At 47.7% G+C, this 25,195-nt stretch overlaps 2 protein-coding genes across 2 annotated transcripts; both read right to left on the bottom strand.

Moving 5' to 3' along the window:
* Positions 1 to 1,592: 1,592 nt before the first annotated feature.
* tspan34b (tetraspanin 34b) lies at positions 1,593 to 9,025 on the bottom strand (the record flags this gene model as incomplete). Its single annotated transcript, XM_084439024.1, has 7 exons — positions 1,593 to 1,652; positions 1,950 to 2,042; positions 2,284 to 2,403; positions 6,372 to 6,479; positions 6,594 to 6,668; positions 6,953 to 7,168; positions 8,969 to 9,025. 7 exons carry the CDS (start codon positions 9,023 to 9,025, stop codon positions 1,593 to 1,595), a joined length of 729 nt encoding a protein of 242 aa, XP_084295150.1.
* A 6,964-nt stretch (positions 9,026 to 15,989) lies between these two features.
* znf653 (zinc finger protein 653) lies at positions 15,990 to 24,884 on the bottom strand (the record flags this gene model as incomplete). The annotated part of the gene is made up of 11 exons (XM_084439023.1): positions 15,990 to 17,032; positions 17,538 to 17,637; positions 19,382 to 19,496; positions 19,613 to 19,730; positions 21,428 to 21,551; positions 22,161 to 22,335; positions 22,516 to 22,703; positions 22,842 to 23,048; positions 23,584 to 23,892; positions 24,195 to 24,235; positions 24,589 to 24,884. 11 exons carry the CDS (start codon positions 24,882 to 24,884, stop codon positions 16,855 to 16,857), a joined length of 1,851 nt encoding a protein of 616 aa, XP_084295149.1. The 3' UTR covers positions 15,990 to 16,854.
* Positions 24,885 to 25,195: the final 311 nt, after the last annotated feature.

Here is a 25,195-nt window from a genome sequence, read left to right as displayed (position 1 = left end):
AAAACATTCACATGTCCCACAACTAGCAAGTAGTACGAGATCAAATCCTGCATTACATGCAACACCACTCATGTTGTGTATGTGCTGTTCTGCACCTGCGAAAAAATGTATGTCGGTAAGACAACACGAAAGCTCAAGACCCGTCTAACTGAGCATAGGAGCAGTAGGCTATTAAGCGGGGTGATGTTACATCCCCCTTGGCACGTCACTTTATGGAGATGGGACACCGTCTGGACGAATTAAAATGTGTCGGTTTGGAACAAATTTGGAAAAACAGGAGAGGGGGTGATACTGGAAAAACGCTGTTTAAACGCGAATCCTTCTTGATCTTTGAACTGAATTAATTTGCAGATGGCCTTAATGAAGAATTGGACTTGGTCCCATTTTTGTAGTTTCCACCTTCCAATCTATTGATCTCCTTCTCTGTAGCCTATATAGTAGCCTAGTAGGCCTATAGTTAATAAACAGATCAGCAGGGTGTCTGGCGTATGAACGGTCTAACGACTTGATGTTATCAGCCCCGGTTATTAACTATTTTCTGTACATTTTAAATATGCTATGTAAATATGATGTAAAATTTGCTGTTTCTATGACGTGCTGTTTGCATATGTAATTCCCACGTGAGAATGGGTTGACTGAAATGATCCATGGGTTGGGTTGATTGAAATGGGTTGATTGAAATGGTCCACAGGTGCGACACGACTATAAAAGCCGGAACAAGCACCTGTTCAGTAGGCTAAACACTGAAGAAGGCAGAGCCGAAACCCGTCTGTCAGGTCTGTCCACCATTATGAATTAAAAGAGCATAAACATAGTTTTGAGTGCGGACCCTACATAACTTCTATAACATCCAGTGACAGACACAAATGACGAATCACAATGCTCATATTTATTAAAATGCTTGGAATTACATTAATTATAACTGGATCCACTCAGGAATCTGGGAGTAGGACCGAGAACAGGAGGAGCAGAAAACAAAACGTGTAAAGTGTGAAAATGTATTTTGTTGTGCTGGGACTACTGCCTCTTGTGGTGGCAACATAGAAATGCAGGTCAACAACGGGACGGAGGGAAGGAGGGAGGGAGGAAGTGACTACCCGACAAACACTATCTATGGTGTGTCACATTTCCTATAATATTGCTTTATTATTGCAGACACTGAAAGTAACATATCCTTTGATTTTCCTGAATCTTGACTGCTAATCTGTTGTAATGTGATATGCTATGATGTGTGTTGTAATGTGACAATGTTTATTGTACAGATCAATAGTCATAAGGTACATAGAGTGGATTAATGCAGGTTGTCGTGTTTATCAATCTCCAGGAAAGATGTACATTTGTTGCATATTAGGCCTCAGTAAAAATAAAGCATTTCCCGTATTTTTTCTTGTGGTGATCCCACAGTATTTGTTATCAAAACTATTTCAGTTCAGTGGTGGAGTGTCTCATCACAAGGCTTCATTAAAGTCCATCTGGGCTCTTCAGCTGTCATGGGTTCAGAGAAAGTAGGTGTCCATCTGGGTCCTTGGAAGGGCCCAGATATTATACAGTACTCGTATTGCAGCTTTGATTTGCATAGCTGCAACTTGATCTCAATCTCTCTTTGAACCTATTTTGCAGTAGAGAGTCATGGCCACAATCATTGCTAATATCTGTGAAAAAAGCAAATGCATATTCATATTAGGTAAAAATCCAATATTGAAATTGTTCCCTGGTGTTAATGTGCCACTTGTTTTTTGTGGAATTGCAATGCATTTACAGTATAGTTAGATTTTCATGTCTTAACAAGAATCAAGATGGTGTCCAACAGGCCTATACATATAGTAGCATCCATTTATACTGTATGAGAAAACAAACAATACAATGTAATACTAATGGACAGTGGAAGCAGATAGAGCAAGAGAAAGATGAGGAGAGAGAGATGAGAGAGAGAGGAAAATCAGACATACCTCAAGGGCTGCAATGCCCAATGCCACACCCACAATAACAGTTGAGTTGTCATCAATCAGTTTCATGACCTTTGGGAAACATCCAGTGACTGTCTATATGGGGAAATGAGAATAACTAGTGAGAGGAGTAGGCACAGTTCACAGCAATACCCAGAATACACGGCCAACATCATCAACATGCCGATGGTGTTGCACATGGAGATATCATTTTAAAACACTAATATTACATAGTTATTATGTATGCAGAGGATTAAAAGCCATGCTTGTGAAAGTAACATTTTCAGTTATAGTTTGATTGGATTCACAACTTCTGACTGAAGTTCAGAGCTATTACCACGTTCGCTGCAGTACAGGGGCTGGTGGCCAGGCAGCACTGTGGGGGGTAGAGGTCTGTGTCCAGGTTGAAAGGGGAGTCTGTGAAGTCAGTATAGTTGTAGACTCCACAGCACTTTAGCTGGAGAGTACACACAAACAAAGCTCATATTAGACAAGTATGACAAATCCAGTTTTCAGTTTTAATTACCTCTGCCCCAGCGACAGCACAGGGCGAGGGGTAATGTTTTCAATGGCGTGTGTCCTTCTGTACGTAGACTGTTAGCAGGATTATGCAAAAACCACCTCACCAATTTTCATGAAACTTGGTGGAAGAGTGTAGCATGTGTGACGTATAGAGGAAATAATGGACTTTATTAGCTTTTCCTGTATTCCCATGAGGAACCATGTATTGCTCCTTTGGGACATTGCATTGTTTGACGGACAGTCGCAATAGCCAATCACAACGCGATACCAGGAGCTCAGGAGAACAACACAACGTTATCCTTCTGTCCGTGGAAGTGCTGAAAAGGGAACCTGAGTGTGACTCAACTTATTTTGATTGAAACTCAAGTAAACGTGCAGTTAGCTTGAGAGAACAAGCTGAGTAAATGCATTTAGTGCGTTGTCAAGTCGTGAGCTTAATAAAAGTATTGAAGTGCAGTTTTCGGCGAGCTATCTTGTCAGTTTTTGTTAACTAAAACTAGCTAACTAGCCAACTATAGTCAGCGCGAGCTAAGGAGGCTTGATTGGAGCTACATGCGCAAGCTGCGTGTGATTGAGACGAGGGAGAGAGATACGACGCATGTCGGGGATGATGCATTACATCTTAAAGTCTCTCAACACCATTTAAGATGTAATGCATCATCCCCGACATGGGCGGCAGCAGTGAGTAGGCTAAACAAAGCGGAGAGCGCCGATTCGCCGGTAGAAGAAGACAGTCGATGCGCTGTGGATATAAAACATTTAAGTGTACAAATTTGCCTTTTATTTGAAAGGTGGGGGACTACAAACTGTAGCGCTTTAGGAGAAAAGGCTTTCATCTTTCCAACGATGCGTTTACTTGGTGAGTAACGGCCGACTCACACGCTTGCGTTTGATGCGTCAACTTTGACGGATGCCATTCACTTTCGGGGGGCTCACACGCTTGCGTTTGATGCGTCAACTTTGACGGATGCCATTCACTTTCAATGGCTGCAGCCGAATGGCATTCTGGTTCCGTTGTTGTCCCGGTGCGTTGCGTTGCCTGCGTTGCTAGCGTCGAAAGTTAAAACATTTTCAACTTTCAGATGCGTTGCCGGAGCTGCCGACCAATCAGATGTCTTGCCGGAGAAAGACGTCATCGCAAGGCGGGATTTTCACATTTTTCGATACCAAGATGGAGGACAATCGCTGTTTGAATTGTTTGTTTTCAGGATAGGATGTACCCAATACCTGCGGGCACCACGTTCACGTTGCCTCAACCACAATGCATAAACGATCGCAACACGTTCGACCAGATTAGCATCCATGACAGCACTAAACGAAAAGCCGGGTGGGTTTTCAAAATAGTTCGCGCTAGCAGGTTCGGAGAATATACTCGGCTGTTGCGAGCGCAGTTTTGGACAATGTGATTGGTTGTTGTTGCGTGCGGCAGCGAAAGTGAATGGCATCCGTCAATGTTGACGCATCAAACGCAAGCGTGTGAGCCGGGCGTTTCAATGGCCGCAGCCGAATGGCATTCTGGTTCCGTTGTTGTCCCGGTGCGTTGCGTTGCCTGCGTTGCTAGCGTCGAAAGTTAAAACATTTTCAACTTTCAGATGCGTTGCCGGAGCTGCCGACCAATCAGATGTCTTGACGGAGAAAGACGTCATCGCAAGGCGGGATTTCACATTTTTCGATACCAAGATGGAGGACAATCGCTGTTTGAATTGTTTGTTTTCAGGATAGGATGTACCCAATACCTGCGGGCACCACGTTCACGTTGCCTCAACCACAATGCATAAACGATCGCCACACGTTCGACCAGATTAGCATCCATGACGGCACTAAACGAAAAGCCGGGTGGGTTTTCAAAATAGTTCGCGCTAGCAGGTTCGGAGAATATACTCGGCTGTTGCGAGCGCAGTTTTGGACAATGTGATTGGTTGTTGTTGCGTGCGGCAGACACGCCTTCCGCCATCCGTCAAAGTTGACGCATCAAACGCAAGCGTGTGAGTCCTGCGTAACGAAACGGTTTTGTCTGTACACTCGGACGACCGGGCCGATGAAGCGCTTTCATAGGCAAATTGCATTGAGAGTAACAGGGCGTTATCTGTATAGATATCGCCCTGGACCAGGTCTAACTTAAGGTGTGCTGATTGAAGAAGGGAGTCCACGTAGTGAGACTTTCGCCTGGCAAGAGGGAAGCGGGAGAATACTACGGACATCTCGTCTTTTGGTGTGCAGCGCCATCTTCAGGAGGTTCAGGGTCGTGGCCTTCAGCTCGTGAGAGCACTTTCATTTCCTAGACCTGGTCCAGGGCGATATCCTACGGATGATGCATTACATCTTCAACTTCAACAGTCTCTCAACACCATTTAAGATGTAATGCATCATCCCCGACATGGGCGGCAGCAGTGAGTAGGCTAAACAAAGCGGTGAGCGCCGATTCGCCGGTAGAAGAAGACAGTCGATGCGCTGTGGATATAAAACATTTAAGTGTACAAATTTGCCTTTTATTTGAAAGGTGGGGGACTACAAACTGTAGCGACTTAGGAGAAAAGGCTTTCATCTTTCCAACGATGTGTTTACTTTGGTGAGTAACGAAACGGTTTTGTCTGTAGACTCGGACGACCGGGCGGATGAAGCGCTTTCATAGGCAAATTGCATTGAGAGTAACAGGGCGTTATCTGTATAGATATCGCCCTGGACCAGGTCTATTTAATTTCCCTGCCTACCAGTGACGTTCCAGAGCTCCGGGTTGCTGACGAGGGAAAGACAGTATTGTTATGTTGTCTTAACAGAGACTGAGTATTTCCTTTTTGAACTATAGTTCCATAGTAAGGTTCACTAATCACACTGCCTATGTGATTCCTTTTAGGAACTGTTTACATTTTGCGTGTTCCTTTCTGTTTGAATCACTTAGATATCTTTGAAAGACTAAAGTGCTTCACTGTTTAGTTATAGAGAAGAGTTTTCTTGGCCCTGAATCTGGTAGAACAGAGAGGTTTAGTAATTGAATGTAATATAAAATCACTTCAATGCAAAATCATTAATTGAATGCATAATACACATATATTATTGAGAATCGTGTACTTGAGTGAATATCTTCTCTGGAGTAAGGGCGTCTCTTTTGTTGCTGTAGGGTTCCATGGGGGAGCACGTACACAGTAAGTCACATGTACCCATACATTTCAGGTTAGCCCTGTGATAACTAAATTCTGAAGCTCGCCTTATTTTACCCGTCATTTACTGCAAGGTGTGGGATCCCTTTGTCATCACAGCCGTCCAGAGAACAATGAGATATTTAGTAGCACCCCTACTAGGCGGATATAGCCCTGTCCGCTACACATGGGCCAACTTAGAACCCATTAAAGTGGATCCGAATCATGGGGCAGGTCTACAAGCTGCCCAAACACAGACAGCCATTTACCTCTGTTAATTATTTAGACAAGGTTTATGCTACTGTAAAACTACCAGACTGATTTTCATGAAACTTGGTGGAGGGGTGTAGCATGAGTCAACTAACAACACATTAAATTCTGGAGCAGATCCGAATCATGATTTGGGTCCATGAGCCGGCCAAACATGGCCAGCCATTCACCTTCATTCATTTATTGGACTTGGGGAGTGAATAATTCTCGACATGGGAAGGTCATAGAGACACAGGGTTTGAACTTGAAGCTCTCAGCTTTAGGAATGCAGCAATACCAAACATATCCTGCTTGCACACAGCCACAAAATGCATTCATGGGCAGAGGTCTGTGCTCTCTGAGCACCATTTCTAGTTTAATTTTAAAAGGTTGTTATACTGTACGTTCGTGATCATTTTTTATTTAGATTTGCGGCTAATATCGCTTATCTCCTGTATTAAATTTTCCGACAACCATTTTGAAGAGTATTACTAGACACAGGGAAAAGACACTGTACCGTATCCATGGTAGCATTCCAGAGACCAGTGACATCTGAATTTTTCCCATAATCCTTTCTGATATTGTCTACTGCTTTCATCCCCAGCTTGTTAATCAGCTCATCTGCCTGGAACAGAGATCGTCATTATCAAATGGGCAGCCTGGACACCAGTCAACCAGCTGATATTCTGAGTGTGAATGAATTAGTGTGTGAGTGAGTGAGCTCCCAGTGCTTGCTTACCAGTGGTCTAAAGACCAGGATCACCACGGCTCCAGCTACCTCTGCTATGAAGACCACCAACACTATTATAAAGAACTAGCACAAAGACAGGCAAGGAGACAGGAAAGGACAAAGTTACAGAAAATAAATAGAAACAGACTGATGCCCTGCAATGCAGTAATGGCTTATCAGCTTGTTGTTGACTGTAAACTGACATACTGTGTACAGCATATAGCACATGACGTTAGGCAAGACACCTACTGTACCAGGTATGTACTACTACTACTACTACTACTACTACTACTACTGATAATAAGAAGACGACGACGACAACAACAAAAACAACAACAACGTATTATGACATTAGCCAGGACACATACCAGGAGCAGCATACACCTGCTCTCCTTGACAGCTCCACAGCAGCCCAGGAACCCGATGAGCACTAGGACCGCCCCGACGGCTATGAGCAGATACCCTACGTTGAGGAGCTGGCTGAGCTCTTCAGGCGCCCCCTCGATGCCCTGGATGAGGCCCAGGATGGACCCGCTGTCCACCTTCACCCAGATCCCCACCCCCAGGATGGCGGCCCCGGACAGCTGGAGAGCGGTGAAAACACGGGCGAGAGGGAGACGTGACAGGCAGGGGGAGGAGAGGCGTAGGTTAGTTTGGTCTTACTGCCCTCTCCACACAGAACCAGGCCTGGATTTGCCAAGCCTCCCAGAACAAGAGGGCTGATCTAGAATTATGTCCCCCTTTGTCAACAAAATCTTTTTTTATGTAATATAAAAAACAAAACTGATCCCAGACCAGCACTCATAATGTGGGTGCTTGGTGAATACAGGGGCTGACATGTTTTTCTTCTCAGTGAAAAATACATTAAAATACAGTAATGTCTTAACTGTCATTATCATGTGTTGTTATTTTGTTGCTATGAGGTTGAGGAGCCAGAACCCAAGAATTGTACTCCTCTGTACACATACGAAGGATGTAGAAATACAGGAATCTGAATGTGAAATGTAAATGTCTTTTCTTGGCTGGCGATAGTCTCTCATAAACATAACAGCCTAGTTGGCATTGTCATGTGCATTTACATTGGCTAACTTTGTTATTGTAGCCTGGTAGCCAGTCAGACAGACTTGTCAACTCGTTACACTCCGTCGAGAACTAGCAAGAAGCAGCAAACCTTTAGTGGACCCAGGCTATGGAGCAAATTGCCAGAGTGGTTTAGGGTTAGGATTAGACTGATAGGGTTTAACTCCAAAGGCTGCGAATCAAAAAGGCCTCTGCCCCTGACGGAATCAGCCCCAGGGTGCTCAAGGAGTCTACGGGCAGCTGGCTGGCATATTCCAACCCCTATTCAACCTCTTCCTGAGGCTGAAAAAGGTGCCAGTGCTGTGAAAGACCTCCAGCATCCAAGCTGGTGAAGAGGGCTGGCTCCATCGTGGGGCAACAACTGGACAGCCTGAAGTCTGTGGCAGAGAGGAGGATGAGGGACAAACTGAAGTCTATCCTAGACAACCCCTCCCATCCCCTCTATAGTGAGCTGTGACAGATGGGGAGCACTTTCAGCCACAGGCTCATCTCACCCAGGTGCAATACGGAGCAGTTCAGACGTTCCTTTGTGCCAGCAGCCATCAGAATATACAACAGTGCCTGAGCGTTCCATGTGTCATATGTATACATGTGTATTACTAGATATATCTAGGCCTGGACTAGCTATGGTGTATGTATGTATGTATGTATGTATGTATGTATGTATGTATGTGTGTGTGCGTGCGTGCGTGTGTGTGTATGTATACTCCTTGACTTATCTACCTGTATAGTAATATTCATACTGACGTAGGTACATATATATATTTTATCCTATTGTATTTTATAGCTATATTTATACTGACTGATTAGCTATATTTATACTGACAATATACTGTATGTAGGTACATATATATCTTATCCTATTATATTCTATACTGCTCAGTCACTGTACATATGGATGTATATAATATGATATCCCTCTTTTTTGCTGCTAGCCCCCCCACCTCCCCTTATTTGTTGTCTTTTTTTGATGCTCTGTATTTAGTGTTTATTTTCTTTCCAATCTTTCTGTAAATTTCAACTGCTGAAACACCAAATTTCCCCCTGGGGGGGTCAATAAAGTCTAAAAAATCTATCTCTATATTTAGGGGTCTTTGTTCTCCGCACCTTGGACAACACTCTAAAACCCTCTTCTCTAACATCCACTCTTCTTAACTGTCTAACACATTACATTCAAACTATAAAACACACCACTAACTTGCATGTTTGTTCCATAGAGTCATAAACCAAGGTCAGATGACGTCATGTCCCTCCAGTATATGTCCTGCTAGTTGTTACATGGTGAGAAAACACTTCCTACTTACAAAGATGAGGCCGTTGAAAGCAAACATCATGAACTTGAGACATCCAAAGCACCCCATGGTTGAAGCAGGTTCTCTCCCTGGAATGAGAGAGAGAGAGAGGGGTGTAACCGTCAGTTATGTAGATATGATGATCATGAGCCAACTGAATCACTGAGGTCTGAAGAATGAGGAGTATAAACATAGTTTTGGTTCTATTTGAGTAAGCACCACTGAGACAACATAGTAATGATTCACATTCCATTACTTTTGTTTTTTGTTTTTGTTTTGTTTTTTTGAGGGGTGGGTAGTAGGCAGGTAGGGTAGGTAGGTAGGTATAGGTAGCTATGTAAGCAGGTAGGTTAGGTAGGTAGGTATAGGTAGCTAGGTAAGCAGGTAGGGTAGGTAGGTATAGGTAGCTAGGTAAGCAGGTAGTGTAGGTAGGTAGTTATAGGCAGCTAGGTAAGCAGGTAGTGTAGGTAGGTAGGTAGGTAGGTAGGTATAGGTAGCTAGGTAAGCAGGTAGGGTAGGTAGGTAGGTAGAGGTAGCTAGGTAAGCAGGTAGTGTAGGTAGGTAGGTATAGGTAGCTAGTAGGCAGGTAGTGTAGGTAGGTAGGTATAGGTAGCTAGTAGGCAGGTAGTGTAGGTAGGTAGGTATAGGTAGCTAGTATGCAGGTAGTGTAGGTAGGTAGGTATAGGTAGCTAGGTAAGCAGGTAGGGTAGGTAGGTAGGTAGGTATAGGTAGCTAGGTCAGCAGGTAGGTATGTAGGTAGTGAGGGAGGAAGGAAGGGCTCGACACATTTAAAGGAAATATCTGAATCTATATACAGATGGCAGTTGGGGCTTTGCTGTCAGTTGAGTTATGTCAAGCTGTTGGAATTTCTGTCACAAGCGTTTTTCTAATTCTTTAACTCACAGTCGTCACATTCTGGTGATTATGGCCAGTGACAAATTAACAGAGTTTCTATGCTTTAAGATGTTTGACATCACTCTCACCTGTACTGTAACTATAGAAACCCGAGCCTCTGCCAGGCAGAGAGAGGGTGGGACAAGGAGTGGCAGTTCACAATGTCTGCCTCTTTCACAAGAACCGTTCCCTCTCATCTTATCATACTCAAACACTTAGAGTGCCCTTGCTTTTGTTTCCTCCTCTGTGACATTTACAGTTTACCTGACGACCTCAGTGGAACTGGAGTGAGGGATACATACTGAGGGTTCCTAGTGAGGGTTAGGGTTCGTAGTGAGGGTTCCTAGTGAGGTGAGGGTTTGTAGTGAGGGTTCGTAGTGGGGCTTGAGTGAGGGAAAGCTTCAACTAACAATCTCTGAAATCGGCATCTTGTCTTGGTGGGTGTTTGTTTAATAATTACAGGACCGGGAGGGGGGGGTTATTCGGCCACACATTGACACATTGCACACATACTATAGTTAGAGGCAACATGGCACACAACACATACAATTTTTGGGTGTCGCCAGTGGAAATTTTTCTGTGCGTTTATTCCATCCCAGCTGTCCTCCTCCAGGGGCAGCCAGGAGCAGTGGGCAGCCACCGTTCGTGGCGCCCAAGGACCAAGTCCAAGTGCTCAGTCCAAGTCTTGGTCAGGGACCGGACTAAAGAGTATCTGTTCTTCTGCATGTTTTTCATATCGGGTTCTTTGGGAGGAAACCCTTACGAACACGGGGAGAACATGCAAACTCCGCACACTGTTCAGTGTCTTGCTCAAGAACACTTCGGCACACTCCGGAAGCTGGGCATTCAGTCCACATAGGTAAATGGAACAGGGTTAGGTTTCGTGTCGGTGAAGACTCTGGCCAGCCAGCCAGTCTATCTGTGGAGACTCTGGCCAGCCAGTCAGTCTATCTGTGGAGACTCTGGCCAGCCAGCCAGTCTATCTGTGGAGACTCTGGCCAGCCAGTCAGTCTATCTGTGGAGACTCTGGCCAGCCAGTCAGTCTATCTGTGAAGACTCTGGCCAACCAGCCAGTCTATCTGTGGAGACTCTGGCCAGCCAGTCAGTCTATCTGTGAAGACTCTGGCCAGCCAGTCAGTCTATCTGTGGAGACTCTGGCCAACCAGCCAGTCTATCTGTGGAGACTCTGGCCAGCCAGTCAGTCTATTTGTGAAGACTCTGGCCAGCCAGTCAGTCTATCTGTGGAGACTCTGGCCAGCCAGTCAGTCTATTTGTGAAGACTCTGGCCAGCCAGTCAGTCTATCTGTGGAGACTCTGGCCAGCCAGTCAGTCTATCTGTGAAGACTCTGGCCAGCCAGTCAGTCTATCTGTGGAGACTCTGGCCAACCAGCCAGTCTATCGCCTTCAGCAAGACATGGAGGTGCCAAGGAAGTAGTCAGGAATTTTACGGTTCTAGCAGTAAGTGGCAATCAGGGGCACATTGGAATACAGTAGCCCATAAAACACCTCCACACACACACACACACACACACACACACACACACACACACACACACACACACACACACACATACACACTCACACCACAGGTTTATGACCTGTGCTGTTCTGGTAGCATGTAGCTACTATCAGGACCATCTCATCCTGCTCCATTTATGACCCCTGCGGTGACCTGGCCTTCACCATGTGTGTGTCTAGGACTATCTGTCCCCAGACAGAGAGAGAGAGAGAGAGAGAGAGAGAGAGAGAGAGAGAGAGAGAGTGTGTGTGTGTGTGTGTGTGTGTGTGTTTTATGGGCTACTGTATTCTAATGTGACCCTGATTGCGACAGGTTTATTTGCAGATCTGAACGACTACGACATGACAGGGGCCTCTAGATATAACGGAATATATACTATTTATAACTGACACATATCTGCACTTCTCTGTTTATAACTGAATATATACCGTTTATAACTGACCCATATCTTCAGTTCTCAGTTTGGTGTGATTTGTTGGATAAAAAATTCATTATAGTCACTGTCCTGGGTTAACGGCCACTGTCCGTTAACCCTAGTCAAATTTGTAGTATGTGTGAACCATATACATGGCTAATAAACATATCTTGAATCGTGAATATCCTCATACAATATCCTATAGTTTAAAAAGTGTTTGTGGAAAAAAAGCATGGATTCTAACTAAGACACAAGCAGAGGCCTTGGGAGTGACATGATGAGCTGGTAAACCGCCTGTGTGAATGTTTAGCTAGCGCTGGGTTAATGATGCTGGGGCGGTCGTGGGTTAGGGTATAGGGCTAGGGTTAGGGTATAGGGTTAGGATATAGGGTATAGGGCAAGGGTTAGGGTATAGGGCTAGGGTATAGGGTTAGGGTTAGGGTATAGGGCAAGGGTTAGGGTATAGGGTATAGGGTTAGGGTATAGGGTATAGGGTATAGGGCAAGGGTTAGGGTATAGGGTATAGGGTATAGGGTTAGGGTATGGGGCTAGGGTTAGGGTATAGGGCTAGGGTTAGGGTATAGGGCTAGGGTTAGGGTTAGGGACGGACGGACATAGCAAAGTAGAACCAGCTCAGGGTATTTCCTCATCATCCTGCTCCTGCTGGGCCCTGGTCAGGGCTGAGTTAGCCCAGTGATTCATTAACAACTGCAGTCACATGCAAATGATAAACAAACCTCCTGGGAGCTGGGGCCGTCCACCTGCAGACACCCCGGGAGAGACGACCACCATTTTGAGCATGTGTGTAGCCTTTAGTCATGACACCGACAGGCTCCTGAATGGCATTGATCTCAATAGTTTTCACACACCTGCATCTGGACACTTAAGTCCAAGTGAAACGTTTTTTAAATATTTGATGAAGAATAGGAATGTACCTGCTCCGTATATTCAAATGATACAATGAACACAAAAGTTAAAACTCCCATAGTTGTTATACACTGTACACTGAAAGGCGAAAGTTTAGGGAGTTTGATTGGCAGGTTGTTGATATCCTGCTGTGCTGAGGGCGGTGGTGTCACGCTTCCTGGAGTGATCAGGATAGCGAAGACCCTACCGAGGGACACGCTGACAATTAGTGGAAAGCAAGAACATACGGAATGTTCCTTTAAGTAGGCTTACCAACACAGTCTGCCTCAGACAGCTGGTGGGGAAGTGAAGAAGATCAGGCAACCTGATCAGAGCTGGCTCCACTTCTGTGCGAGGCTTCGAGGGGGCGAAATGAATAATTATTTCTTGGGGACAGATCTCAACAATGAAAGAGACAAGGTAAAGGCAGTAAAAGACGACCCCTTAACCAGCCAGATGAGTCGCAGTGTGACCAGCTTCCATCAAAACGGGGGGGCAGATCTCAGATCTCTAAGGATGCCATTGAGAGCAGTAATTGCAGGCTGGAGTCGAGGTCTCAGGAGACGAACAAAGGATCATTGTTGGCTTCCCACCTGAAAGTTGTCACGGCATCTACTCGTCTATAGCAGAGAACATCAAGACCACGGAAAAGCACGGAAACTACCGTCTGCGTTGAGAGAACCAGTTGTAGTCACACACTAGTCAGTTCCTACCCAAGGTACGCAACCTTCCAGCGGAGGGGCGGCAGGTTTCTGTGAGATGGAGGGTGCAGCAGAGAGAGAGAGAGAGGGAGAGCCTCTTACCTTCACTCAGATGATGGAGTCCGTGGCTGAGGGAGCAGAGTGTGAGGTTACAGGACGGTAGGAGAGCTGGCTGAATCTGAGTGCCTCTTTCTCTCACTGGTTTGTGTTTCTGTCTTCCTGTGCTCTTATGTCACTGCAGGTTGGTTAAACAGCGAGAGAGGGAGGGGGAGAGAGAGAGAGGGAGGGAGAGAGAGAGAGGGAGGGAGAGAGAGAGGGAGGGAGAGAGGGGGGGTGAGAGCACTGAGGCCCACAGGTGGAGTGATTGGAGAAGGCAGTCAGTCCCTACAGAGAACTCACCTGTAGCCACGGCAATGTAACAGCGACACACAAACATGGTGGTAATATTTGTGGTCTGTCCTCTGTGAGACCCACCTCTGTATTCTGGAGTAAGGTGATTAAGACCTATTGTTTAGACTTTACCACCACCAATGTGTCCTTGGCTACAGAGAGTTGGTGTATCTTGGTATATTTGTTAGGGTCCAGGCCGGGGGTGAGACCTCACCTTTCAGACAATGTTTTCACGGGCAACACTGTTGTCTTGCTTGTAAACTCCCTCTCTTCTCCCTCTGCAGAAGTTTAAGAACACATTTATGCTGATGGAGAAACAAGGCTAAATCTTTCTTAGTTTATTAGAATAATTTTCACAACACGCACACACGCACGCACGCACGGCATATAGGACAATGATCAGCATTAGGGAAAAAGAGGAACCTGAAAACTAAAACCACATGCAAAAAGATCTGCTCACCTGTTGGAGGAGCAGCCGTAATCCTCACATGGTGGCATTGATAAAACTCAGAGCTCGCTGTCACCTGATGACTCATCACTTCTTCAGAATAGACTTTCACACATCCCATATTTCCTGGTACATCACTAGTCTACATGAACTGGGAGGAAGGCAGGAGAGAGATGAGTCACAGACATCTGACACATGGAGGACCAACTTCAAAAGAGCATGTATTATTCTGTACATGTATCAACGACACGGTGACACAGTACTTAGCACTGTCGCCTTGCAGCAAGAAGGTCCTGGGTTCGATTCCCACTTGGGACGATGTCGGCACTGGAGATGTTCTCCCCAGGGTTGTCAGGTACTCAGGTGGGGTATCTCCCGGACCTTTCTGTGCGTTTCGGTGAGTTTGCATGTTCTCCACATGTTCGCAAGGGTTTCCTCCCACAGAACCCAATATGAAAAACATGCAGAAGAACAGATGCTCTTCAGTCCTGTCCCTGTCCAAAACCTGGACTGAGCACCACTGCTCACTGACTGCCCCAGGAGGACAGGAGATGAGGACAGCTTAGATGGGGGAAATGCAGAGGACAGATTCCACCAGCGATCGCTGAGATACATGTGTGTGTGTGTGTGTGTGTGTGTGTGTGTGTGTGTGTGTGTGTGTGTGTGTGTGTGTGTTCCGTGTCGCCACTTTCTCCCGTGTTTGTGTGTAATTGCCATGTTTCTTTGTTACTAGAAATTACACAAGGTCCTCAGTCTCCAAGGTTCACTCCCTTTTATAGCAAACAAAACACACCAGAAAAAGTCCAACCAGTATCTCAGTCTTTTTGCAGATCAGGGGAAAGTAGCCTACGTGAGTCGGTTGTGACCGACCTTACCTGGTGGGACAGAACCTGGCTTTGCTCAACACCAATAGAACAGTTGCAGTATGACATGGTGTCCTGTCAGTGACAAGCCTTCATCACCCAGCTCTCCGAAAGGCCTGATATTTACAGGAGTGTATGTTACGTAACACCCCAACGCCTTTTAATACCACTTGTACCCCACTGCCCGGAAACATTCAAGTCAGGAGTTTAACTTCTTTTTATTTGTCTCAAATAAATATCTCTCTGAGAAGTATGTACATAATCCATTTGCATCATATTCACATATCTTACAGACATCAGTTCATTGTGCACAGAAAAATAACAATAACCTAACAGTAACTTAGTGCATATGCTTTTATCGGTAGAAAAAGCTTTCACAGAAACTCAATTTGATGGGAAAAAGAACAAGGAGAAAGGAACCATAGGCGCCAGACCCATAGAGATCAATATGACCTGATCTCTATGGCCAGAAAGCGTTCCCCGTTAGTTGTGGATCTACTGTGTGTCATGGCAGTGCTCTTCAGTGTGTTCGGAGAAGCTAAGACCAGGCCAACGGAAAGATTCCTGACTAATTACACATGACGTTCACTGAACAGCCTCTGTAAACGACAGCCGATATCTTAACTTACAACACATTATGGTCATATTGCAACCTCACTGACAGCCTTGTAAACAAAACTGTGCATCCAGAAACACAGATAGCAGACAAGTAATAGCATCACTATGTTAAGTGTTTCAAGAACACAGCTTTGCGTGTACACCGACCCCAAACTAAACTCCATCACAACCACCAGGAGGGGGTGAAGGTTCAACCATATTATTGCCAAAAAAACATCAACTCATTCATCAAAAACATCAACTCATTCATGAAAACAATCAACTCATTCACTAAATCAATCAACTCATTCACTAAAACAATCAACTCATTCATGAAAACAATCAACAACATGGAGATGAACAGTGAACAACTAAAGGGAAGTCTATGGATATGATGTCACGCTACGGTACAGAAACAGTAACGGATATGTCATGTGAACTTCTCTGTTCTAAAACATAATGCCTGACATCAACGCCAACGTCCACAGGTACGGGGCAGTATGAACAGGAGGGGTTGGAGCCTCTGAGATCCTACAGGCCGGTAATCAGGCGGTAACCAGGTCCGTAACCAGGCTGTGTCCAGCACAGTGGCAGGGGGAGCAGCCTACCCCCATGGAGAAACCACGACTTCATCAACAGCCAAACTTTATTCATTATCACACGTCCTTTGAGTGGCCCCTCCAGAAACCTCCTCCTTCCAAGACGGCCGGACTGACTGACTTGACTGGCTGACTGACTTGACTGGCTGACTGACTTGACTGGCTGGCTGGCTGGCTGGCTGGCTGGCTGGCTGGCTGGCTGGCTGACTGACTGTCTGACTGTCTGACTGTCTGACTGTCTGCACCTGTCTGTCTGTCTGTCTGACTGACTGACTGACTGTCTGACTGCCTCACTGTCTGTCTGTCTGTCTGCCTGCACCTGTCTGTCTGTCTGTCTGTCTGAACCCGTCTGTCTGTTTGTCTGTCTGTCTGAACCCGTCTTTCTCCTCTTGTCTAATGCCTGGTGGGTCAGCCCTCCCTCCAGGTGTGTGGAAGACGCTCCTCCAGCAGTAGCGTTGTCTCTCTCCTCCTGGTCTCTCAGGGGGCGTGGCTGTCTGGGTCTCTGTTCTCCTGGTCTCTCAGAGGGCCTGGCTGTCAGGAGGCGCAGCTGTCTGGGTCTCCCTCTCTCAGGGGGCGTGACTGTCTGGGTGGCTCTTCAGCTTGTGGAACTTGACGCTGTCCAGCTTCTCGAAGCGCTTGCCGCAATGTTCACAGGTGAAGTTGTAGTGGGCCTCTGGGGTGTGCTTCTTCATGTGCCAGTTCAGAGAAGCACGCTGGCGACACTGGTAACCACAGATCTCACACCTGAGAGAGAGAGAGAGAGAGAGAGAAGAGGGAGGGGGAGAGAGAGGGAGAGAGAGAGAGAGAGGGGTGTTCAGGCATGAAGGAAGTAACAGTGATTCCTCTGGCAATGTAATGTTCCAGAACTGTAAGTGTATGTGTGTGACCTGACCACTGAGAGCTCTTGGGCCGGGGTAGGGGGGTCAGGCTGGGGTAGGGGGATCAGGCTGGGGTAGGGGGATCAGGCCGGGGTAGGGGGGATCAGGCCGGGGTAGGGGGGTCAGGCTGGGGTATGGGTATTAGGCCGGAGTAGGGGGGTCAGGCCGGGGTAGGCGTAGGGGGTCAGATCGCGGTAGGGGGTCAGGCCTGGGTAGGGGTCCAGGTCAGGGTAGGGGGGTCAGGTCAGGGTAGGGGGGTCAGGTCGGGGTAGGGGGGTCAGGTCAGGGTAGGGGGGTCAGGTCGGGGTAGGGGGGTCAGGTCAGGGTAGGGGGTCAGGTCGGGGTAGGGGGGTCAGGGTAGGGGGACTCACTGTAAGGGCGTCTCTCCTGTGTGGGTGCGTCTGTGAACCTCCAGGTGGTTCTTGCGTTTGAATGACTTTCCACATGTCTCACAAATGAAGTCGCGGACACCTGCATATGGAGGAAATATAAGTCTGGTGAAATCTAGCGTTGGTGCTTTAGGATTGTGTCGTACATTGGATCTCACTGCACACACAACACAAGGCACACATATTGGCCCTCATTTATCCAAGGAGCGCAGATCCGAAAGCAGGAATGATGGTACGACAGCGTCCACGTGTGATCTATCAAACATTCATATGCCGCCAATCCCATCGTACGAATGATCGGGCTGTGCGGATGAAAACAATCGTCATTTAAATATCACACCCCTACATATGCTGGCCTCGCCCCTGTAGTTTATAGCATGGAGATACAAAACACGGCCAAAACGAGAAGTTTCTCAGATTCTCGTCTGATGGCAAGCTCTTCACTCTCCATGGAAGATTCTGTAAAACCATCTCGCAGACAGTAACGGATATGTCATGTGAACTTCTCTGTCCTAAAACTTAATGCCTGACATCAACGCCACCGTCCACAGGTACGGGGTAGTATGAACAGGAGGGGGCAGAGCCTCTGAGATCCTACAGGCCCAGTAATTCACACAACCAGACAGCGTGCAAGCTGGGCCGTTTCATGTTTAATTGTGTAGACTATCCAAAAACCATTGCACATTGCTGTCAATTTGAGGATTTATAATAATAATAATAATACTAATAATACAATACCATTTTATTTTACCTTCCAGACAAATGTATTATTGTGACAATAAATTACGAAGTAACAAAATCTGAAATTAGAGCCAACACCTGTGTGAATGTAAAATATCCTATTTCAACCAGTAGGCCTATACTGTAGAAACAGTTGTGTCAGGTTAATAGCCTACCTTGCTCGCCCACTCCTCTCACCTTGGCTGAATGATAGGATGTGCATAGGTCTTCTAGAGCATTGCATTACCGATATGATGACTGTCAAAGCTCTTATTCAAATAAGTGACTGAAGCCTACCCATTGCTTCTCATTTGTTAATTTTGATAATTGTTAGAATAGAAGAGGCCTTTACAAAATATATTTTGCCATAGGGTAGGCTACATATTTTGAAGTGATGAATAAGTGTGAAGTGATGAATGGGTGTCAGAATCAGTCTCATGGCAACTCCAAACTTGCGTACCCGAGCTGAGACGTGACGAGAGATCTGGTCAGTCTACACTCACGTCCAAATTGATAAATGCCGAACTTGGAGTGGAAATGACTGTACGCCCAGTTTTCTGTTGTACGATCGCTCAGTAAATGAAGGCCCACATACTGTATATATACACACTGCACATCATTTTGTATTTGCTCTTTGCTCCCTGCATTACTACATATTATGCACTGTCCTGTCTGGTCCTGCACCCGGTCTAATGTTGTCTATCCATCAGTGTTGTGCACCAACTGACCAGAACAAACTCCTAGTGTGTGTAAAAACCTACCTGGCAATAAAACTGATTCGGGTGTGTGTGTGTATGTGTGTCTTGTTGGTGTCTGTGTGTGTGTGTTGCCCCTCCAGATTAGATCTGCCCAGACTCTTGAGGTTTTTAAATCTTTATTGAAGACCCACTTTTTCTCCCTGGCCTTCAATTCTAGTTGAGCTAGGCTGTGTGGCAGGCTAGTGTGTGTATTGTTGTCTTTGTGGGTATTGTTGTGTTTGTGTGTATGGTTTTGTCTTGCTGTGATTTATTTCACCTACCTGTACAGCACTTTGGTCGACCACAGTCGTTTTTAAATGTGCTCTATAAATAAAGCTTGAGTTGAGCTGTGTGTGTGTGTACACCCACCAGAGTGGATGATCATGTGTCTGTGAAGGTGGTTGGACAGGTAGAACTTCTTTCCACAGCCGGGGTGGGAGCACACCTTGGTCCTCCCCTTCCTGTGGACCAGATTCACATGGTTCTACAGAGAGGAACACACACCAGAGAACCGGGGGGGGGTGGGGGGAGAGAGATTAAAGATGAGGCATTGTAGAACCTGGTCAAGGCTGGTTATATCCAAGTCACAGTGTTCCCTACCTGGAAGCTGCTGATGGCTACGTAGACCTGACTGCAGCCTTCGTAGGGACAGTGGAACATCTTCAGCATGCCGTCTGCGTCAATCACAGGCCCTCGACGACTCCTCCTGGACCTGACACTGCACAGGGGCACACGGCCAGAGGGCCAGATCACAGAGTCAGACTACAGAGGGTTAGGCTAGAGGTTCAGATTACAGAGGGTTATCAATCAATCAATCAATCAATCAATCAAAGCTTAGGGGGGTTAGACTACAGAGGGGTTAGACTACAGAGGGGCTAGACTACAGAGGGCCAGATTACAGAGGGGGTAGATTATAGAGGGGTCAGATTACAGAGGGTCAGACTACTGATGGTCAGACTATAGAGCATCAGACTACAGAGCAGTTAGACTACAGAGGGTCAGACTACAAATAATCATACAAAAATGTTTCAATCCGTAGGAATATGTTTTAATATAGATGCAAAGGAATATGTAAATGGCTGGTTAAAAAATACATTTCTGAACAAGTGCAATATCTGCAACCACGTGTCACATGCATCAATACAGTAACAACCTCACAAACATGCCATGACAATCGTCCAATCGTCAAAAATGGACTTTGCTGTTTTATTTCCTCTCAAAAACAAATAGTTCATCACAGTCAGAGAAATAAGGTGCTTCTTGCTCCAGTAAGAGATCATGTGTGTGAATCTGTGTGTGATCTAGCAGACAACCCTCCAGGTGAGTGGGATGTTTCACAAGTTGCCTGAATCCCATTATCTTTAGCTCTCTGACACACTGAACACAGCAATCACTGATAGTAGCCTATAATACACTAGGATATCATGCTGTGCCCTGCCCCCCATCCTGTGGACAACAGCAACATTGGACTTCTACATTTACGTGGCTGGTCACAACTACAAATCGCTATTCACAATGTCATCTGCATTTCATTCGAACTGCATTTCGTTGTCCCAGTTGCTACTCTGTGCAATGACAATAGAGTTTAAAATAATCTAATCTCATCAATAGAATGTTGTGTAAACGATGATTTGTGAGTGACAGCACAGTAGTTTCCATGTCCCGTGTATGAAGTCTGAAAAATAATCCAGCAGCCAATGTTCTGCACCTCCCCGCTCATCTGGTCTCAGAGCAGGGCAGACATTTCTAAGGGCAGGACAATGCTGAATTAGCTGATGTGTAAAAATGCTTCCTGGATATTCTATAGATTAATCTGGCTTGTTCTGTCCTGCAAATTCTGTCCGATTTATTGATTTGTTGAAAGATTGTAGTGACCTATAATCATTGATAATGGTAGCAAGCATTAGGGTTTAATATAAAATGTGTAGGACTATAATGTTATAACCATGTTGTAATATTCCAGGGACTCCTGAGCAAATCAGGCAACTAATACAATTCAGAGCAGAATACGAGGAACAATTTACCCAAAAGCAGCTACTGATGACGTAGCGAGTGGTGTCCTGTTTCCTAGATAGAGATTTCAACCCCTTCCCCCTGTGGCTCCGTTCTGAAGGGCCGCTACCCGGTGGAGAGCTCCAGAACTAGGGGCAGATTGGTCTCTACTTCTGCTCTGCTCCTACAGTGCTGTTTCTGCCCAGCAGACCTGGTTCCCCCGGTGGCCTATGAGGCCCTCTCACCTGCTCAGGCCACGCTCCAGCTTCACCCTCTCACCTGCTCAGGCCACGCTCCAGCTTCACCCTCTCACCTGCTCACCTGCTCAGGCCACGCTCCACCTTCACCCTCTCACCTGCTCAGGCCACGCTCCAGCTTCACCCTCTCACCTGCTCAGACCACGCTCCAGCTTCACCCTCTCACCTGTTAAGGCCACGCTCCAGCTTCACCCGCTCACAAGACGCCGCCAGGTCGGGGGCCTCCAGGTCAGGGGCCTCCAGGTCAGGGGCCTCCACACCGGGCTGCAGAAACTGCCTCTCATTCAGGTCTGAGGGGAGAGAGAACAGCACACACAACTGTTTGGAATAGCTGGGACAGAACACAGAACCACTGGACCAACTTAGCTAGGACAGAACACAGAACCACTGGGCCAACATAGCTAGTACAGCACACAGAACCACTGAACCAACACACAGAACCACCAGACCAACTTAGCTAGGACAGCACACAGAACCACTGAACCAACACACAGAACCACTGAACCAACTTAGCTAGGACAGCACACAGAACCACTGGGCCAACTTGGCTAGGACAGCACACAGAACCACTGAACCAACACACAGAATCACTGGGCCAACTTAGCTAGGACAGCACACAAAACCACTGAATCAACACAGAGAATCACTGGACCAACTTAGCTAGGACAGCACACAAAACCACTGAATCAACACAGAGAATCACTGAACCAACTTAGCTAGGACAGCACACAGAACCACTGGACCAACTTGTGTTTGTTTGTAACAACAAAGCAACATATTCATAAATGTTCAGTGCCCCTGAATGTGGGCTATAATACACATTTAGACACATTCATCACGGTAATCATTACACTGAGACACACTCATCACATTAATCAAATGAATCACATTAATCGTACCCGCGATGGCGTCCTCCTCCATCGACCCGAGGCCTGCTCCTGACTGGCACACTTGGTTGTAGGCCACGCCCTCGATGACGGTGCAGGTGACCTCCTCCACGTCTCCGCCCCCCATGTTGAGCTGGAGGCCCTCGGGGGCCAGAGCCTCGTAGCCGGGTCCCGTGATGATGATCAGCTGGGGGCCAGACACACACAGGTCAGAGGCCTACAGGCCTGGTACACATGCTGGGGGTTCGGGGGTCACAGAGCACAGCTTCAATGAACTTGGCCTAAAAAATAAAATAAAAAAACGCCCTACGAGTAGCAGCTGATTCTGAAGCTGTCATGTAGCATCCGTGGGTGTAGCCATGGTTACCTGGGAGCCCTCCAGAGCCCCCCGCTGGTCTGGGATCTCGCAGCTCGCCACCACCGTCTGCAGGGCATGAGGGTCGAACAGCGGCCCCTGCCCGGGCGCCGGGAGGGCGTGAAGGTCGGCTCGAGGGCCATCTCCCCCGGGGTCCCTCGTCATCCCCGCGTGGTCAGCGTCGCCTCTGTCCAGCGCGTCTGCCAGGGCGGCCGTCACCACCATGCACTCGTATCCCTCCGCCGCCGCCTCCATCCCTCCGCCTCCGTCTCTCCTCAGGTCCTCCTCCTCGGCCTCCTCCTCCTCCTCCTCGGGGTGGAGGGCCTCTCTCGCCTCGCCGTGGAAGGCCCTCCCCTCGCCGGGCCGGTCCGGGCGTCTCTCCAGCTCCGCCTCCATCTCCCAGACGGGCTCCGGCTGGCCACCGCAGACCGGCTCTGTCAGCGGGGCCTCCCTGGGGGGGTCGTCTGTCCCCGGGCGGGGGTCGAGGGCGCTGGGCAGGGAGGTCACCTGAGCCCCCCCTGACGCGTCCAGCTCCTCTCTGGCGTCTGGGTGAGGTGGGGAAGGGAGGGGTGGGGTGGGGGGAGTCAAACACAGCAGCTCAGTGCTGTTCTCTGACTCATCACAGCAACTCTAGCTTTCTGATGTCATGTGTTTCTTTCTGCACTAAAACTAGTAAAAACAAAACAGCCACTGTTGTTGGTGTCTCTGTCTGTGAGTTGCCTGGGTGTGCCGGGCTCTCTCTCTGTCTTTAAGCTGCCTGGGTGTGCTGGTCTCTCTCTCTGTGAGCTGCCTAGGTGTGTTGGTTTCTCTGTCTGAGCTGCCTGGGTGTGTTGGTCTCCCTGTGAGCTGCCTGGGTGTGTTGGTCTCTCTACCTGTGAGCTGCCTGAATGTGATGGTCTCTCTCTCTACCTGTGAGCTGCCTGAATGTGTTGGTCTCTCTCTCTCTGTCTGTGAGCTGCCCGGGTGTGCTGGTCTCTCTACCTGTGAGCTGCCCGGGTGTGCTGGTCTCTCTACCTGTGAGCTCCCTGGGTGTACTGGTCTCTACACCTGTGAGCTGCCCGAGTGTGCTGGTCTCTCTACCTGTGAGCTGCCCAGGTGTGTCGGTCTCTCTCCTCCTCCTGGTCATGACGCCCCCTGCGGTCTCCTCCGTCCCCAGCTCCCCTTCGCCTCCCCCCGGCGTCTCCGCCTCCGACTCGCTGGAGCCCGCCCTCGGTGGCGACGAGAGGTACTGCACAAACGAGTGGTCGGCGTGGCACTGCCAGATGGCCAGCATGGAGAAGCCTGGCTGGGGCTCCAGGGCTTGGAGCTCGGGCTCGTGGTGACAGCTCAGAGAGTGGTCCTGGTACCACGTCACCAGGCTGCACAGGCTGGACACCCTCTCCCTCTTCCCTGAGAGAGAGAGGGGGGGGGGGGGAGAGAGGGAGAGAGAAAAAGAGAGAGGAGAGAGAGAGAGAGGAGAGAGAGATTGTGTGTGATAGAGAGAGGACAGCTTCACAAACCAACAGCACAACATCCTCCATGTCAGGCTTCAACCCCTCCAGGCATGGGCGGGTGCACACACACACACACGCATGCACACACATGCATGAACACAAGCACACGCGCACACGCACGCACACACATGCATGCAAACAAGCACGCATGCACACATGCACGCACACAGCTGTTCTGTTGTACTGTCCATCACTCACCTCTTTTCTGTCTCTCACAAGCTTCAGGAGGGATCTTCTTCCTGACAGGAGAGCAGAGAAACACGACAGCGTTATAGTGTTATGAGGGTTGCCTGCTGCTGCTACACTGTCTGTCTGTCTGTCTGTCTGTCTGTCTGTCTGTCTGACTGACTGACTGACTGACTGACTGACTGACTGACTGACTGACTGACTGACTTGACTGTTGCTTTGACTTGGTTGTTGGCAATCGAAGCTTCTGGCGGCGGGGTGAAATTAAAAGTAATCTGAGCGCTACTAGTGCCACTACAGTGTTAGCCTTGGGGACCGAGGTCGGTCGGCTGAGGATCACCTAGTCAGTCCAGCAGCAGGGCCTTCTAACATGGAGACAAAGATGAACGTGGAATATGATATCTACCCGCCGTATCGCTGCTGGTACCGCTCCCCGTAGGTTGAGTTGAGCAGGATAAGGTACTCTGCCAGTCCGGCGTCGCTCAGGCTGGTCCTCCGGCGCAGCTCCGTCCAGACCCGGTGAGACTCCCCCAGATACACCCGCCGCACGTCGTACTTCTTCCTGGACTCCAGGCGTCTCTGTGCTCGGTCCTGGTCTGTGAGCCGGGGTCGGCCTCTACAGCGCCGCAGCATCGCCTTCATCTGCTCCCCGGCTGCTTTGGTGTCCAGGGGACCTTCGCTTTCTGCATAACCAGCCGACATCTTGGACCAGCTGAGCTGTCTGTTGTGATCCCCAGGGCGGATGTACCAAGACCTTTTTATTTTCTTTCTTTTTTTACTTTTATTTTTATTACAAATATTAAGTGCATAAAATAAGTTGAACGTATACACAGAATAAATAAAGACACAATGCAATAAAAATATAAAGTGAATAAAAAATAAAATAGTACCTGCGATCTCAAAGGAAGGAAGTTGAGCGAGGATTGCTCTTTTCTTCGTCACGACAAGGCGCTCCACTAGAGGGCGGTAATGCAACATATTGGATGCGAGCCCCCGTTAAACCCCAGTGCAGA

This window comes from Borostomias antarcticus (assembly GCF_949987555.1).
Source record: "Borostomias antarcticus genome assembly, chromosome: 5".
Lineage (NCBI taxonomy): Eukaryota > Metazoa > Chordata > Actinopteri > Stomiiformes > Stomiidae > Borostomias > Borostomias antarcticus.
Note: the sequence above shows the minus strand (reverse complement) of the source record. Positions and strands in the feature narration are given on the sequence as shown.